Source organism: Microcaecilia unicolor, chromosome 11, assembly GCF_901765095.1.
Source record: "Microcaecilia unicolor chromosome 11, aMicUni1.1, whole genome shotgun sequence".
Classification (NCBI taxonomy): Eukaryota; Metazoa; Chordata; class Amphibia; order Gymnophiona; family Siphonopidae; genus Microcaecilia; species Microcaecilia unicolor.
In genome coordinates, this window is record NC_044041.1 from 60655632 (window position 1) to 60674601 (window position 18970).

At 41.0% G+C, this 18970-nt stretch overlaps 1 protein-coding gene across 1 annotated transcript in view; it reads left to right on the plus strand.

Annotated features, from left to right (window-relative positions):
• GGT5 (gamma-glutamyltransferase 5) overlaps positions 1 to 18970 on the plus strand; it is a 107565-nt gene that overhangs the window by 40586 nt on the left and 48009 nt on the right. The window contains exons 3-6 of the mRNA XM_030218115.1: positions 4457 to 4549; positions 5197 to 5392; positions 6318 to 6475; positions 14671 to 14817. Of these exons, the coding sequence (XP_030073975.1) occupies positions 4457 to 4549; positions 5197 to 5392; positions 6318 to 6475; positions 14671 to 14817 (594 nt within the window). The remainder of the gene's footprint in view (positions 1 to 4456; positions 4550 to 5196; positions 5393 to 6317; positions 6476 to 14670; positions 14818 to 18970) is intronic.

An 18970-nucleotide genomic window follows, 5' to 3' on the forward strand; every position in this document is an offset into this window, starting at 1 on the left:
CTGTCTTTGTGCTGTTATTCTCTTTGTGGGATTTTGGCGTTTGTCCACCTTTGGTAGACTTTTCACTTTATCCTTGAAATACACACAATAAAATAACGCAGACATATATGCACACTGTGATAAGCATTCCCAGGGGCAGAGTTTGGGCAGAGCTACAAAGTGCACATACATTTTCCAAAATACATAGTTACATGCAGAGAGTACATTGCACACAATTACACCTTTAGAGCTGATGTAAATTTGTGCAAGAGGATTTGTTCTCTGCTGAGTGTCATTGTACAAGCTGGTTTTATAAAGGCACACAAGCGCCTATGTTAGCTGAATAAAATGGGAGCCCTTTTTGGATTTTGCACTTAGGTGCCTTGTTACAAAATTGGCATTCGGCAATTTTATAAGAGCCGAATTGAGCGCGTAAAACACTGTTCTAGCTGTTCAACTCCCCTATGAAAGGACACCCTTAAGTTAATATAATGGCTAAATTCAGCTGCAAAACATATCAGTTAAGGGCCTTAACTGATATGTTTTGCAGCTGAATTTAGCCATTATATTTTTGCTTCTGAACCTTTTTCCCTTAGGGTAAGACCTTGAACCATTAATTCTTGTCCTGGTTCTCAATAGAATTGATCAATGGAATTTCTTCCTTATTGGCCTTAGAGATTCTGCTTTAAAACAATTAAAATGTATACAAACACCTCAGTTAAGCTACTTCAGAATGCTTGTAGGTCAGACCCTGTGACCCCTCTGTTAACTTTTCATCATTGGCTCCTTAGTCAAGCTTAAAGTCACCATGTTAATTCATTTTGCCCTTTTCACTGGAACTCTGAACTCTCAGTATGTTCTCTGTTTGCACAAACCCCTCCATGGGCTGTTTTATCATTCCGCAGCAACTTCTTGACAGTTCTTCCACCTTCTAGAATTAAGCTGGAAGTTGTTTGACATTGTGGGTTCACTTAGGGGTCCTTTTACTAAGGTGCGCTGAAAAATGTGTAGACACATGACTTGGGCGCAAGCAGAATTATTTTTCAGCTCACCTATAAAAAATGCCTTTTTTGTCAAAAATGGAAATGTAGCAAAATGAAAATTGCCATGCGTCCATTTTGGGTCCGAGACCTTACTGCCAGCCATTGACCTAGTGGTAAAGAATCCGGGTGGTAATGACCTATGTGCATCAAATGCCACTTGGTGTGCGTCCGTTACGCGTACCCTAAAATAAAAAAAATATTTTTCAGACTCAGCGCCAAAAATAAAATTACTGCAAGAACCACGTGTTTGTTTGCGGTAACTCCGTTTTGGCGCGTGTTGGGCGTGCGTAGACGCTTACGCAGCTTAGTAAAAGGGCCCCTTATTTGGCTCCCATGCTGTGGAATACTCTATCTTTTGATCTTTGGATTGAAGCATCAGCAAGCACATTAAAATTTGGTCTCAAGACCTGTTTTTTTGTACAGCTCTTAGGGCCCTAAGTTGACTTGGTAGTGGGGGGAGGGGGTCTCTGTCACTGGTTTCCTTGTAGGTGAGAGCTGGTATCTCCTTATCCTTTCTCATTCCTTCTGTGATTCATCTTTCTTTTATTGTGTCCCTATCACAGATATAGATATAGAATCTGGGGATATTCATGTATAAGTGCTAGAGTTCTATAAGTTACGCATGTATTTGGGGGGAAATTCTATATATGGTGCCAGACATTAGGTGCTATTTCTGCACTGAATCTTTGGCATAGAAAAAGTGTCCTAACAGATGCAAGGCACTGAAACGGGGCAGAAACGGCAGATCTGTGCAAAAAACACACATGTCCATTCATGGGAACCGGGAATGACACCTGTTTTTTCAGCAGGAAAAAGTCCTGGCTTCCAAATCTGGGTGCTGAACTCGGCACTCAGTTCTCTTCTATAATGGGTGCTCATCTGTGAGTGCCCATTTATAGAATTGCATTCAGCACCGATTTTTGAGCGTCGTTTACTGAATCTAGCCCATAATGCACACTTATACACATAAGTGCTAGGTGCTATTCTTTACTTATGCACATAAGTCACTTAGCAAACAGATAAGTAAGGAGCAAATAAAAGTCCAAGGAAACCAGTGCATAATGGTCCATTTCATTTATTCAGGATACAACACAAGTCATGTGCAACAGGTGCACCTTGACATGGGCCATGTTTCGGCAATACTGTTTGCATCAGGAGTCCAATCCTCTATAGCACTATATCTTCAAATATGAGAAGCAGGGCTTTTTTTTTTTGCAGTTTCATTTCTGCATTGAAGAGTCAAGAGAGCAGTTTGTTTGTGCACGAATAAATCAGTGTATCCTATCTTTAGGTCCTTCTCATCTTCGAAATATAGTGCTATAGAGGATTGGACTCCTCATGCAGGCAGTATTGCCGAAACACGGCCCGTGTTGAGTCGCACCTCCTGTTTCACCAGCTGTGCTATATTACTACTACTACAAATCATTTCTCTAGCGCTACCAGTCGTACGCAGCGCTTCACAAATTTAACATGAAGAAAAGACAGTCCCTGCTCAAAAGAGCTTACAATCTATATCCTGAATAAATGAAAATGGACCATTAAGTACTGGTTTCTCTGGACTTTTATTTGTTCCTTACTTGTTCGTTTGCGGTTTGTTCCCACTTTATTTGTCTATTCATAAGTCACTTATGACACAGTTATGCACACACTATTTAACACGCATAATGTAACTGACTTATGAGCCAATCAGTGTTGATAATTGGGTGATAACCAATTATCAGCACTAAAGCACTATTTAACAATAATTAGGATTTACGCACATATATTCTATAACGATGTGCGTATAAATCCTAATTCATGTACACATTTGGGGGTGTGGATAGGGGCGCTTCTGGGGGCGTTCCCAAAGATCATGCACATTGATATAGAACATGGCCAAATTACACCTAACTTTAGGCACCAGCTTTTAAGCCTGCTCATAGCAGGCCTAATTGCAGGCACCTACAGTTAGGCGCAATTTATGCCTAAGCATGATTCTATAAAGGATGCATACTCTTTATAGAAGCGTGATACTATAAAGGATGCATATTCTTTATAGAATCGTGCTAAGCGCATTCAAGTTTCAGGTTTTCAGGATATCCACAATGAATATTCATGAGAGAGATTTGCATGCACTGACTCTACTGTATACAAATATCTCTCATGCATATTCATTGTGAATATCCTAAAACCTTGACTGGCTGGGGTGCCTCCAGGACCAGGTTTGGGAACCACAACCTTAGTGCATATGTGTGAGGGGGCATATACGTGGGCAGAGCATGCTGGGCAGTGGGTGGGTCTTGCCGTTATGCACATAACTTAGAGAATACTGTAATTTACACACAAAACTTCAGCTGTAGGTGTCATTGGTTATGTCTGTCATAGACATGGCGTACATTTAGGCGTAACAAAGAAACTATAACTACACACTCGTTGCAGATTGTTTATTTATGAGACTACATTTAGGCGTACCAATCCCAACTTACATTGGTATTCTATAATATAGTCCTGAGATGCCGTTATAGAATTCTTGCTCAATGCTTGGCTAAGGCATCTAATCTGAGGTGTCAAGTTATAGAAACAAAAGGTATGCTGATCAAGAGCAATTAAACACAGGGCTAGCAGGCCGCTCAACACAATTTGTTCCATTTTTCCCTCCTCTGATTCCTGAAGGGGAGGGGGAAGTTCTCAGAGGTCAGAAGCTGGTTTAATATTAATATAAGTGTGTCCAGCAATAATTTTGACTTCCAGCAATCCTGACACCCCACAGTACCTTTGAAAATCAACGGCTTGAGGAGATATGTGTTTACTAGCTCACCCTTGATCTACCACAAACCATTTACCTTTTGGCCATTTTTGAAGTAAAATCACATAATTGCTAGGTCTAAGCAGCCTTGGATTAACCATTAAGCAAAATAAGCATGTGCTTAAGATAATAAAGGAAAGGACAACCTCAGAGTTTTTCCCTAGCGTAACTCTTTCAATGCTGTCTGCCACAACCATTATCCAAGATGAATTTCAGTGTTTTTCTAATCATTATAAATATATATGATGTTTTGTTTCGTGCAATAATGATAATTCTCAGCACTTATTGAGTCTATGTCTTGTCAGTTAAGCAGGGAGGCACCATTGTTGAACTGTGCTTAGGGCATCAGTTCTCCTTAGTCCTGCTCAGAGTGTAAGGAAAGATACCTGAATGCAAGGCCGGTGCTAGACATGATGGGGCCCAGGGCAGATGCAAGGGAGGGGGCCCCAAAGCTTGCTTGCTAATTGTCCTTCTTTCAATATCAGACAGGTTTGGGTCCCCCAGTGACATGGGGGCCCAGGGCAATTGCCCTGTTTGCCCACCCCTAACGCCGGCCCTGCCTGACCAAGAAAATGAAATTGTTCAGCGAGGCTGTTGAGGGAAAGGACTAATGTGGTTTCTGGTTTCCTCCTACTGCACCTGCTCCTAGGGACTGTTGAAGTGATTAATGCCCGAGAAAGAGCACCAGAGAAAACACCCCAAGATTTGTTGATGGATTGTGGGAACTACACGAACCAAATAGGTAAGTTTATAATGAATTATAGGGTGCTTTGCAATCATACACTATTTCATAATGTTGCATACACCTAGTAAATCAGAAACAAAAGTGCAGCCACCAGTAGGGCGAAGGTCTCATCATGCTTTTTGACAACTGACATGGAGAAAGGCATATAAGCAGTGGCGTACCAAGGGTGGGGCAGTCCGCCTCGGGTGCACGATGCTGGAGGGTGTGTGGTGTCGTGCAGCATCCTGGGGGGGAACAGACGCCGCTGCACCTGGGGAGGGGGGGGGGGGTGCGCAGTGGCGATCCGCTCCGGGTGGCAGCCGACCTAGGATCGCCACTGCTTATAGGAAATGTTCTTCTCATTAGAAAGTGACCTGAGCAAGGTCAGACGGAGTCTCTGTAGCCATCTGAGCATTAGACCGTGGGATTTTCTGGTGTACAAATTCTCTTCCAGCTATTTTGTAACACCGTGCCTTGAGAATGGACAGTCAGGATATGTCAAGATGTATTCACAAAGCAGACCGGGGGAGGGTTTGCTGCAAAACACAGTTGTTAAGGGTCTTTAAGAATTTAGCGCTGACATTGTCATAGTGTTGCATTACAGAGGGTGTGGGGAGCGTGTAGAGGCTGCTGCCATGTTCAAACTACCAGGTTTGCTTTGACAGGTGCCCAGTGGATTGGGGTCCCTGGAGAACTCAGGGGGTATGAAGAAGCCCACAAGAAATATGGCAAGTTGCCTTGGAAGTCACTTTTTGAGCCCACTATCAAGCTTGCAACAGAAGGCTTCCCAGTTCCTGAAATTCTGCACAAGTATCTTCAGCATGACTTCTTCAAGAGCAGATTGATGAATTCTTCTTTATGGTAAGAATTTAGCAGTGAGATGTAATACATCTATTACACCACAGAAGCAATTACTGCTTCATCCAATATAGGGGTCATTTTATTAAGGTGCGCTGAAAAATGGATTTCGGTAGTATAGACGCATGTTTTGGGCGGGTGCAGAATTATTTTTTAGCGCACCTACAAAAATGTTTTTTTTTTAAATTTCTTGCCAAAATGGACGTGCGGCAAAATGAAAATTGCCATGCGTCCATTTTGGGTCTGAGACCTTACCGCAAGTCATTGACCTAGCAGTAATGTCTCACACGGTAACCGGGCGGTATTGGTCTACATGCATCAAATTCCACTTGACGCATGTAGCTGCTGTGCGCCAAAAAATAAAAATTACTTTTCAGACACGCATAGCGAACGCACGCCAAAATCAAGGGCCACATGGTAACCAGGCGGTAACTCCAATTTGGCACGCGTAGGCGCCTACTCGGCTTTGTAAAAGGGCCCCATTGTGTCCTTCCATGTGACTTCAATAACCGTGATTTTTACCCTGTGATTCCATAATAAAGATATATTACCCTCTCCCAGTGAAAGCCAGAGAAAGGAGCTCTAGAGTGGAGATAAGTGCTTTATAATGCTCTATCAGGGGGGTGGGCAGAAGAGGAGTCTTGAGGATGGGACTGATGGAGACAGCCTAATTCTAGTGGGGGTAAAGGGGATTGTGGGGCAGAAAGGGAGCTCTGATAGTAAGTGGGATGAGGATAGGCCTTCCAGTGTGGGATGGGGAGCTCTGGGGGTGAACGATATTGAAGACGTCTTCCTCCCAGTGTGGGACATGGGTCATGCTACGTTTCTGAATATTGAGAATGGTTTGCAAAGTATTGGAGTTGAAACAGAAAGTTTCCCAGCACTCTGAAACCTGTCTTAGTAACAGATTTATATTTTGTTTTTACAGTCAGCTGTTCTGTAAAGATGGGGATGTCTTGAAGAAAGGTGATCACCTACAGTTATCAAAGCTAGGAGAAACCCTGAGGATTGTGGCAGAGAAGGGAGCTGACATTTTCTATGAAGGCGATTTAGCACGGCTGATGTTGGAAGATTTAAGGACTCAAAGTAGGTGTAAAGTCTTTTGTCTCTCTTCTACAACTTGCTCACCATTTCTGCATATCCTTTTGTAACGGTGGCAACTCATGGAGGGTAATTCTATAAAATATGTGCCGATTATGCATGTAAATCATTAGAATAATGGCATTTATGCATGTACAGTATGATGTCGATTATCCGAATGCCAATTAGCTGGATGTCCAATTATCCAGACCAGTATCTCATTCACTCTCTCCCTCCAAACCTGCTTTTACAGTCAGTAGCGCTACACATGCTGCATTTCCCTAGCTCAGCGTTTCCCAAACTGTGCAAAATTGAAGCCAATAGAGCAGTAATCTCTTGTTTCAATTCCCATTCAAAAAAAAGCAAGCAAACCTATGAGCTGCTGCATCCGAGTTGTCATTCTTATTGTTGGTAGCATTTTTTTAATTTAATCTCACTTATATTTTTAAATATGCTGGCTTGTGCAGCATACAGATGTACAAATGGGAAGTATAATAATGGACTAACTTTTCATAGGTAGATTAGTAATTTGTTATAAATCGTAATCAGTTTGTTATTTGGAGAGGCTGGTTATAGGGATACCCTAGCACTGATATATTTGTGCAGATAAAAGATGGAGACCTGTGTGGCTGGGGGGGGTGGGGGACGGAGACCTGTATGGCCGGGGAGGGGGCAGAGACCTATGTGGCTGGGGGGCGCTGGTTAGGGGGTGCTGCGAAAAATTGCTTGGACATGAAGGGTGCCGTCAATTGAAAAAGTTTGGGAACCACTGCCCTAGCTCATTGCCTTCCTCTGTAGATAGTGTCCTTCCTGTAGGAAACAGGAAGTTCCATCAAAGGAGGCCGAGCGCTACAGAGGGAGGCTGTGGGCTACAGACAGGCACCGTGTTTAATGCTTGCTGACAGTAAAAGCAGGTTTGGAGGGTCGCAAGGGTGAGGGAGAATGAGAGATGCCGGATTGCTGGCCATGGGGGAGGGGGGGAATAGGAAAGAGAGAACTACAAGAGATGTGGAAACAAGGAGGCACAGTAATCAGCAAATTTGTTTTGTTTTACCATGGGAAAAACGCTTTTTACTATTCCCATGGGTGGTAAAAGGTTTTTCTTCCACAACTGGATGTCCATGTAAGTTTGTCCAATCATCCAGATTTACGATTATCCGGACCACCCCCCTGCAGAGATAGTCCGGATAATCGGCGTCGTACTGTATATGTATACATATGCATGAAAATGCCCAGCTTTTGCCTAAGTGCTATTCTGTAGATGTATAGGTAGACATACACATAGGTGGAGTCTAGCTGGAGCACAGGCAGGACTCATGTTTATCCCATCCAAACTACAGTAAAGTCTCGATTTATCTGACCTAAACAGGACCAACCCATTGTCGGATAAATGAAAAGTCTGATTATACAGAAAACAATGCAGAAACAAAGGCTCACTATGCTGCTGTTTTGCAGTAAAAGTAGGGTCCCAGATTCGGAAAATGAAAAGAGAAGCTGCGTGACGTCACTGGGGGGGTCTATCGGATATGTCGAATGGTTGGATCAGTGAAAGTCGGATAATCGATACTGTACTTTGTTCTACCTATCTTATCTGTCTATGTGACTGCATGACTATATGTTTCAACCGCACTTCCCCCTTGGTTGCCTATTAAGCTGTTTTTTAATTTAGGGGCCCTTTTACAAAACCGCACAAGCGTCTACATGCACTTAACATGCGCCAAAATTGACTTACTGCCCAACTATCGCATGGCTCTTGTGGTAATTTCATTTTTGGCGCACGTAATGGGCGTGTGCAGATCATTACTGCCTGGATTCTTTACCGCTAGGTCAATGACTGGCGGTAAGGTCTTGGACTCAAAATGGACACGCGACAATTGTGATTTTGCCACACATCCATTTTTGGAAAAAAAGGCCTTTTTTATAGGCGCGCTAAAAAATGGATTGGCGCATGCCCAAAATCCATGCCTACACTACTGCAAGCCAGCTTTCAGCGCGCCTTTGTAAAAGGACCCCTTATTTATTTATTAGCATTTATATACTTTTTGAGGACGTTCACCCAAGGCAGTGTACAGCAAGAATAATCTGGACACAGGCAATAGACGATTTCAACAGAAAAAATATTCAAATAACAGTAAATATTATGGCATAGTGTGCTATTTACAGTAACAGCAAAATGTGCAATAAAGCATCTTAATAAGTAGTATAGGGTGTAACCAGAGGTGGAACATATAGACAGGGTAACAGGAAGTAGATATGATATCAAATGATATCACCAACTATCGTCCTGTGGCATCCATCCCACTGACAAACCAAATTGATGGAAAGTATTGTAGCCAAACAACTCATGGAGTATATCAACAAATTCTCAATACTTCATGTATCACAATCCGGTTTCAGACCCCTCCATAGTACAGAAACTGTACTGGTATCTCTCCTTGCCAAATTCAAGGAAGAAATTGCACTAGGTAAAAACATTCTCCTACTTCAATTCGACATGTCTAGCGCATTCAATATGGTAGACCATAATATACTACTAAATATTCTTGACAGGATAGGAATCAGAGGGAATATACTCAAATGGATCAAGGGGTTCCTAACCACAAGGTCATATCGAGTAAAGTCAAACTCCAACATCTCTCAACCCTGGGAAACCGACTGTGGAGTACCTCCAGAATTACCTCTCTCACCCATCATTTTCAACCTGATGAAGACCCCCTTAGCCAAGTCTCTTTTCAATCAAGGTCTTAACCCTTTTCTGTATGCGGATGATGTCACGATATACACACATTTCAAATTGAACCTTTCAGAAATCACCAATATAATAAAAAATAGCCTAAGCCTAATGGATACCTGGGCTATGACATTCAAACTAAAACTCAATAAAGAAAAAACATACTGCCTTATTCTTTCATCTCAACATTTAACAAACTACCCCACAGCCATACATACCCTGGAACACACTCTTCCAATCTCAGATAACCTGAAAATCCTCACCATTATTATTGACAGCAACCTAATGCTAAAGAACCAAGTCACCGCCATTACAAAGAAAATGTTCCACGCAATGTGGAAACTCAGATGGGTAAAACAATCCTTCCCAAGGGACACTTTTCGCAACATGATTCAAACAATGGTATTAACACATGTCGATTTCTGCAATGGAGTATATGCGGGTTGCAGGGAACAAATCCTAAGGAAACTACAGACTGCACAGAATATGGCAGCCAGGCTTATCTATGGAAAATCTAAATTTGAAAGCACAAAACCCCTCTGGGAAAAACTACATTGGCTACCAATCAAGGAATGGTAATTAAACTCTGGAATTCATTGCCGGAAAATGTGGTGAAGGCGGTTAGCTTAGCAGAGTTTAAAAAGGGGTTGGACGGTTTCCTAAAGGACAAGTCCATAAACCGCTACTAAACGGACTTGGAAAAATCCAAAATCCCAGGAATAACATGTATAGAATGTTTGTACGTTTGGGACGCTTGCCAGGTGCCCTTGGCCTGGATTGGCCGCTGTCGTGGACAAGATGCTGGGCTCGATGGACCCTTGGTCTTTTCCCAGTATGGCATTACTTATGTACTTAATGTATCACTTTCAAGATGTGTACCTTTGTTCACAGAATAATACATGGTGTAGCTCCGAGCTATATGTCTGAACTAATCGACTTACCAATTAGAAACACGATTGAATCAGCCAGAACTTACTTAACTCTTCACTTCCCGAGTTGTAAAAGCCTGAAGTATAAATCAACATACGCGCCGTTTCTCTTACATATGCACACAGCTCTGGAATGCTCTACCAAAACGCCTGAAATCTATGAATAATCATCTAGAATTCCAAGAAAACCTAAAAACTCGCCTGTTCAAGAAGGCATACCCCACAGTATCTGACATAAACACCAAATAATGAAATATGGCATTTTAATCAGGAAACAGACATTTTGTCTGAATCACCCCAACCTATTTACCGATACTTCTTTACTGTACTTGTCACTGTAATAGTACCCCTATACTGTATTTGTTCACACCGGATTCTGTAACCACCTCTCCAGAACTATGTAAACCACTTTGAGCCTACTAATAGTGGGAAAAGGTGGGATACAAATGTAACAAATAAAATAAAAATAAATAGAAACTAAGGAGACAAACTTGAAAGTTAATTGTGAATATAATATAATCTCAGCTAGGGTAGGAGGGATGAGCAAGATGTTTTATTGTGTCGTACTGATATTATAAACAGCCTGCCCGATATTTAGCGCTATTTAACAGGTCTGAACGGATGCTGATTGGTTATATACTGCTTAACCAGCTATCTACCGATATACATGTTACAAGAAATTATTTATTTGGGGAAAAGAGCTCTAGAGAGCACTCGCTACTGTTTATAATTTAAGAGCAGGTGCTGTATTTATAAGTTTTAGGATATTAATTTCTCCAACAATCACCAAAGGTGATAATTGCAATAAATTAAATAAATTAAGTATATATATAAAAGATACCATATACTCAGAACACAAAGAGACCGTAATTTTAGCTTCAAAAAGGTTGATTTAATATACAATTGCACACGAGAGGTAGGTTTTAAGAGATCTTTACAGATAATCTGTGCTTAAGTAAGGCAAGGTAGAATAGCAGGTCTAGATCAAAAGTTATAACTTACAAAGCAGTCTGTTGCAAAAGCATTTTGTGGTCCATTGAAGAGCCATGAGGCAGGTGAACTGCAGATCAGGAGCAAGGCATCTGGATTGGTGCTGAAGAGAGAATCTCCTGGAGGGAGAGTCTTGAAGAGAGAAGAGAGAGCGTCTCTTGGGGAAACAGCTTGTCCTTTTATACCTTGCAAGCTGCAGGAGGATATGCCATGTGGATCTTTGTCCTGGTTTCCTGGTTTCCACACGACCCTTGGGCATTTGCAAAGCATTGTGGTATCTTGGTCTCATGTCTGCACACGACCCCTGAGTCTTGGTCTCATGTCTTATGACATCACGAGACTTGCTGTCTGGATTTTGCTGGCAAATGGTCTTTTGATGTACAGGGCTTCCTGCTCAGTCTCTGGAGCAGATACACATTACAAGTCCTTCCTTTCTGCACATGTCTGAAAGCTGATGGGAGGGGCAGGTATACCTTTGACAAGCAAATGTCCTGTTTATGGTTTCCCCTCTGAAGTCTTTGTCTTCAATGGGGTATTCACACCTTTCCCACTTGCTTGTCTCCTTGCCTCTACTGGTTAGGTCCAATCTTTGTTGTGTTGATCAGAGGAATAGAGTCAATTTAAAACTTTAAAGCAGTCTTAAGTCTTTTGTTTAAGGAGTGAGATTCCCCAAAGGGAGAGGGAAGAGGGCTTTTGGAATGAAAGCCAGTTCTGCTGCAGTGTATTTTTAAAAGCTGCACAAAAATATATATATGTATCTGATCCAACACAACATCATGCTACACATTTAATTCTGATGATTGGCTTATACCATAACATACAGAGGGGGATAACTGGCTATTCTTCGCTGAATATCCATGGTTAGCAACTGGCAGATAACTGGTTATATCATACAATATAACTGGCTGTCCGCCGATTTTTAAACCGGGTCTGGTAGTCATATTTGGCTGCATCAAACCCTGTTATATCTTTATCCAGTTTAAAGATAACCAGCTATGTCTGAATATCGATAGCCAGTTATCTTCAAACCGGATGAAAAAACTCACTGCATATTCAATGCCGGTCACTGGAAGTAGCCTGGCATTGAGTATCTTGTAAACAAAAATAAATAGAAAGTTTAGGAAAATGTTTTCAAAATATTTTAACAAAGAAATAAATTAAAAATTTATTAAATCAAACAATAACACACAATGTAAAAAAAGTGCACTACAATTCCTCCACTAATTATACATACATTCACTAACTAACTAACTAAGAGGCTCATTTTCAAAGCACTTAGCCTCCCAAAGTTCCATAGAAACCTATGGAACTTAGCCTCCCAAAGTGCTTTGAAAATATGCCTCTAACTATTAAAACCCAAAAAGGTTCTTCCATGAGTTACCCTTTTATTATTCCAGATGCAAGCGTCACCTAATTGCATTAAAACCAATTGTCCAGTTGACAAGGTAACATAACGTCTCACATGGAAGTCATTGATTTCACTCTTCAAAGATCAGCAAGTTATTATTAAATATCTCCAGTTATTATTAAATATCTCCAGTCCATAAAATATTTTCCAGCTTTTGAAAATATCTCTGATCTTAAAGATATTCTCCAGCTCAGCACAAATTTGTGTTTCGCCACAAGGACATCCTCAGGAGCTGTCACCCAAATAACAAGAAATTCATTTTTGAGGCATGGCTTGAAGACCTCCAAATGCTCTTTCTGTTTAGCCAATCTCAAAGAATGCTAATGCATTGAATATCTTGTACCATGCTGACATCGTGCTTATCGTATCTATGATATATGTATGTTTTGCTACATTGCCTAATAAGGGGTTTTATTTATATTGTGCTGACTTTGCACATATCATATCCGTGTAAAAAGAATGTTCCCCCATGCTACCTGTTATGATGTATCATTTGTACTCTGCTGTCATTTATTTATTTAAAGTCTTTTTGAAGAAATCCACTCAAGGCTGTGTTTACCTAGATTAACCTGGACACAGGCAATAAGTGATTGCAGCAGTAGAACACATTCATATTTCCATTATATGATTGTACTGTGCTGTTTTAGTGAGTATATTTCTGACACTGTAACATGTTTATTCCTATTATTAGGATTCAATTTGTCTGAGTCCAGATTTACCTCTTTGATTCTGTTTATGCTTATGTTTAGTTTTTGTTATTGCTATGCAGTTAATAAACTTGTAAGTTTTGTGGAAAGCTGTACCTGTTGAACAGCACTATGGGTGAATCTCTTCATAAAAGTGTTAATACATCCCAATAAATAAGTAAATAAACTTACATGTATAAAAACGTACATAATACTGCAATTTACGCACATATCACTGGACTTAGGCACAAACACTTTCTCCAGTTCTAAGGCTGGTGTAAGTACTCGCACCTAACGTTCAGGTGTGTATTTTGGCTGTTCGCTAGTATTCTGTGAAAGAAAGTAGGCACCTGTGTTCCTTTATAGAGCAGGCTCCATCCAGGCACACTCAGGACACCAATTTCCAGGCACAGAGTTATAGAATTACCCCATTAGCTCCTAGAGGGAGAGGCTGGATTGCTTTATTTATTTTTATTTATGTATAAAACTCTGATATCACACCCATCTACAAATCTAGGCAGCGAACAAGCATAACATAATACTCATTTCACAACATCCATAAAGACAAAAATAGCATCGAAAAATAAAATAAATCACTGCCAAATGTCATGTATGCAGACACTGCTCTCCAACTTATGCATAGGCTTTCTGAAAGAAATAAACCTTTAATTGCTTTCTGTTAATTTTCTTTATTTGTTTATTGGGATTTATTAACCGCCTTTATGAAGAGATTCACCCAAGGTGGTGTACAGAAGGTCCAGTTTAACATAAAACTTATAATTTTGTTAACAGCATAACAATAATAAAATAACTAAGAATAAACACAAATACAATAAAGTAGGTAAATTTGAAAACAGTAAACTGAAACCTAATTATAGAACTACAGTGAAAGAGTATCAAAAATATACACATTTAACATCACTAGAATTCAAATACCAGAGATATAATACAATGTTAGCATAATACTAATGATACACCTAATAAGTATGCATTAGAACATTCAACTAACATAGATATGAATATTATATGTGGTCAGGATACTTTGGACTAGAGCTCACTAATCCAGCTTGTGGATAGCTCAAAACTCCTGCAGTTCCTCTTGAGATGCCCCAGTGATTTACTGCTAACATGAAGCAGGAAGTGAAGCAGGAAGGCAGGATCATAGGCAGTGTATGTGCTGGGAGGTCTTCAAGTAAAATTAACAGCCACAGCAGATTAAATAATGGTTAACTTCCCTGTGTACTTTCTACGCTCTCTGTCCTAATTAATGTAAGGTCTCTCCTCAGCCCCGAAGTGGTCCTGGTTAGTCTCCCAGTGCTGATGGCTGTGTGGCAGTAATGAGGAAAGGTCTATGAAAGATCTCTGCTGATAGCACTAGTTTCTGTTTGCCACAGGTCAGTATATGGGTATGGCATGGTGTGTTAACAGTGTGCCCCTTATCTTTTCATCTCCTGAAGATGGTCTCCTGACATCGAACGACTTCAGAAATTACCGTGTTGAAAGAATGGAGGCCTTGAATGTGTCGCTACGTGACTATACAGTGTACTCTCCTCCCCCTCCTGCAGGAGGCGCTCTTCTCAGCTTCATCCTCAATGTACTAAAAGGTAAAGGAGAATGGCACAGTTTGTTTATCTTTTGTTTTTAACTTTTTTTAAAACAACACCTCAGATAAACATTGGACAATGTGTGTCCCGATTTTACCTTGCTGCACAAATATATACCATTCTCCCACTGCCTACTGACTCTGGTGTCTATAAAATCTCAAAGTACCTTCTCTGTTTCTCATAATGTTCCTATTGATTTGCATTTCAATACATTGGCCTTGCTACCAAGCATGTTATCCAAATTTGCAATCTCCAAACTGCAATTTTTAGTTTGCTCCACAGCAATTGAATCAAAAACCTGAGGGTATCCATAATTGAACCCTGGTGTCCTGTACTGGGTTATGTTACTTGTCTTCGACCATGATGTCCTGTTCATGGTTCTGTTACTCACACTCCTCTCCGTGCTCTGAATTTGATATCCTATTCTAGTTTCTGTTACTCTCACTCCGTACTCTGATCCCGATGTTCCATTGTAGGGTTTGTTACTCTCACCTCTCTCCATACTCTGACACTGATGTCTCATTCTAAGTTCTGTTACTCTTACCTCTCACTCCATACCCTGCCCTCAATGACTTATTCTAAGTTCTATCTCTCTCTAAACGCTGACCCTGATGTCCTGTTCTAGGTTCTGTCACTTACACTTCTCACTCTATATTCTGACTCCAATATCTCATTCTAGATTTTGCCACTCCCACCTCTCCAAATTCTGGCCCTGTTTAGGAATTTGGTTACTTCTGCTTCTCTCTGTATTCTGACCCTGATGTCTCATTTGGGGTTCAGTTGCTTCACTTGTTTCCATATTCTAACTCCGATGTCCCATTCTAGTTTGTTACTCTGACCATGATGTCTCATTCTAGGTTCTGTTACTCCAACCTCTCATTTGATACTCTGACCCCAATATGCCATTGTAGGTTTTGTAACTTCCACTTCTCATTCCATACTTGACCCTTATGTTCCGTTCTGTTCTCACTCCCATCTGTCACTCCATACTCTGGCGCCAATGTTCCATTCTAGGTTCTGTTATCCGCACCCCTCACTCCATACTTGACCCTGATGTACTTTTCTAGGTTTTGTTACACCCAACTCTCCCCATACACTGACCTAAGATTTCAATTCTTCTGTTACTCCCAGCTCTCATGCCATACTTTGACCCCAATGGTTACTTTCACCTCTCATATAATACTCTGACCCTGCTACGCCATTCTAGGTTCTGTTACTCCCAATGTAGGTTCAACATCTATTCTTACTGGATTCCTTTAGGAGAAATTATTGTAACACCTATTGTGAAAGATTTAAAAGAATCTAGGGGCCTTGTATCGAACATAATAGACTGGTTGCATCAATCTTGTTTTTGTTAAATTAATGGAAGGATTAGTGTACTTGCAGCTAAATGCATATCTAAAAAATCATGACATTTTGCATATCACCCAATCGGGCTTTCGAACATGGCACAATATAGAGACAGTAGTTATTTCCATCTGTGATATTACCTGTAACGTAATGTCAAAAAACATTTAAAAAAATGGCAAAGCGTTATTATTGCAATTCTATCATCGGTGTTTGACCTTGTGGACCACAATATTAGGCTTTTGGAATTAGATCGTTTAGGCATAAATGGAAATGTTCTGAAATGGATCAAGGGGCTTCTAGCCCACAGATCTTATAAAGTTAAATAGAGTGGACGTTGTCAGTCAGTTGGAGGAATTCTTGTAGCATTCTTTAAGGCTCTCCCCTATTTCCCACTCTGTTCAACATTTTTTTTTTAACATTCTTTGGGTCTGGAACTAAGTAGAGAAGACTTTGGGGTCCTTTTACAAAGACGCTCTGAAAAATGACTTGTGGTAGTGTAGGTGTGGGTTTTGGGTGCGCGCCAATCCATTTTTCAGCGTGCCTGTAAAAAAGGCCCTTTTTTTTTAGCTGAAATTGATGTGCTGCAAAATCAAAATTGCCGCGTGTCCATTTTGGGGCTGAGACCTTACCGCCAGCCATTGACCTAGTGGTAAAGAATCCGGGCGGTAATGACTTATGTGCATCAAATGCCACTTGGCACGTGTCCGTTACGCGCATCTGAAAATAAAAAATATTTTTCAGATGATGTATTGGACACGTGCCAAAAAATGAAATTACTGCAACAGCCACACGGTAGTCGAGCAGTAACTCCATTTTGGCGTGCATTGAGCGCGCGTAGATGCTTACGCGACTTAGTAAAAGGGCCCCTTTGTTATTTATAGTTTATTTATTTTATTTTTTATTTTATTTGTTACATTTGTATCCTACATTTTCCCACCTATTTGCAGGCTCAATGTGGCTTACATAGTACTGTAGGGCGTTTGCCATTTCTGGTAGAGAAAACAAATACAAAGAGATGTTATGGTCAGATAAGGTTCATATGTTATAGACACATTGGGGAATTGTAGAGAGGAAGAGTTATGCAGTGTCTTTTACAAGCTTTGGTTTCGTTATGTTGCAGGGTTCAGGCACTTAGGTTGGGTCGATAGGGTATGCCTTTTTGAACAGGTTGGTTTTTAGTCATTTCTGGAAGTTTATGTGGTCGTACGTTATTTTCAGGGCTTTTAGTAGTGTGTCCCACAGTTGTGTGTTATGTAAGAGAAGCTGGATGCATAAGTTGATTTATATATATATTTTTTGTTACATTTGTACCCCGCGCTTTCCCACTCATGGCAGGCTCAATGCGGCTTACATGGGGCAATGGAGGGTTTAAGTGACTTGCCCAGAGTCACAAGGAGCTGCCTGTACCTGAAGTGGGAATCGAACTCAGTTCCTCAGTTCCCCAGGACCAAAGTCCACCACCCTAACCACTAGGCCACTCCTCCACTCCATTTGAGTCCTTTGCAGCTTGGGTAGTGGAGATTTAGGTATGTTCGTGTTGATTTAATTATGTTTCTTGTTGATAGGTCTATGAGGTCTTTCATGTATCCCGGGGCTTAGCCGTAGATAATTTTATGGACCAGGGTGCAGATTTTGAAAGCAATATGTTCTTTGATTGGTAACCAGTGTAGCTTTTCTCGGAGGGGTTGGAGCTTTTGAGATGGACACTTAAACAATTGCAGGATTTTCTGTCCCAGTTTATTTGGGAGGGTAAGCATCCCCGTTTGGTGGGACGAGTAGTGTGGGGGGCTCCTGAGAGGGGGGGGGGTAGAGCGGTGCCCAATATTGAGTGGTATTATTTTGCTGCCCAACTGTAGATGATTATGGACTGTGAGAGGGGGATAACTAAGCCAGCTAGTCAGTTAGAGCAGTCGTATAGCCCGCATAGGCCAATGAGCTCTTACTTATGGACTACTGAAGGTGGGGAGGGATCTTGGCTGAGATACAAAATCCATACGTGAGGCATTTTGTGGAATTGTGGGGAGATGTGCGGAGGAAATGGGGACAGACTGATAGGGTATCGACACTGGCGCCTTTGCGATGGGAGCCTAAACTTGGGGCTAGGAGAGAAAATGCTATATTTGTGCGTTGGGAACAAGTGGGTATTTTGAATTTCTGAGCTGTGCTGCAGGGGGGTAGGATGAAGAGTTTTGATACGCTGTGCTCCATGTATGGCCTGCATTTGTATCTCACATTTTCCCACCTCTTTGCAGGCTCAATGTGGCTTACATTACATCATGAGTAGTGGAAATACATAAGAAAATAGACATTTAGTATTGCATAAGGATCTTGGTTACATCATAGTGATAAAGCATGATAAAGCATGATAGTGATAAAGCATGGTTATATGTATAGGAGTTCACATTTGTTGGTCTTTGTGGTATATCTTGTTAAAGAGATGGGTCTTCAATAGTTTGCGAAAGTTGGTTAGTTCGTAGATCTTTTTTAAGTTGCGCGGCAGCATGTTCCAGAATTGTATGCTCAAGTAGGAAAAGGTTGACGCATGCATTAGTTTGTATTTTAGACCTTTGCAGTTGGGGAAGTAAAGATTAAGGAATGTGCGGGATGATTTTTTTAGAGTTCCTGGGTGGTAGGTCTATCAGGTCTGACATGTAGGCTGGGGCATCTCCGTGAATGATTTTGTGTACTAGGGTACATATTTTGAACGTGATGCATTCTTTAAGTGGTTATGCTGACAACATCACAGTGTTGATTCCCATTAAGTCCTCTATAACTCAAAGTTTGCCTTTTGTGGAAAAGTGTC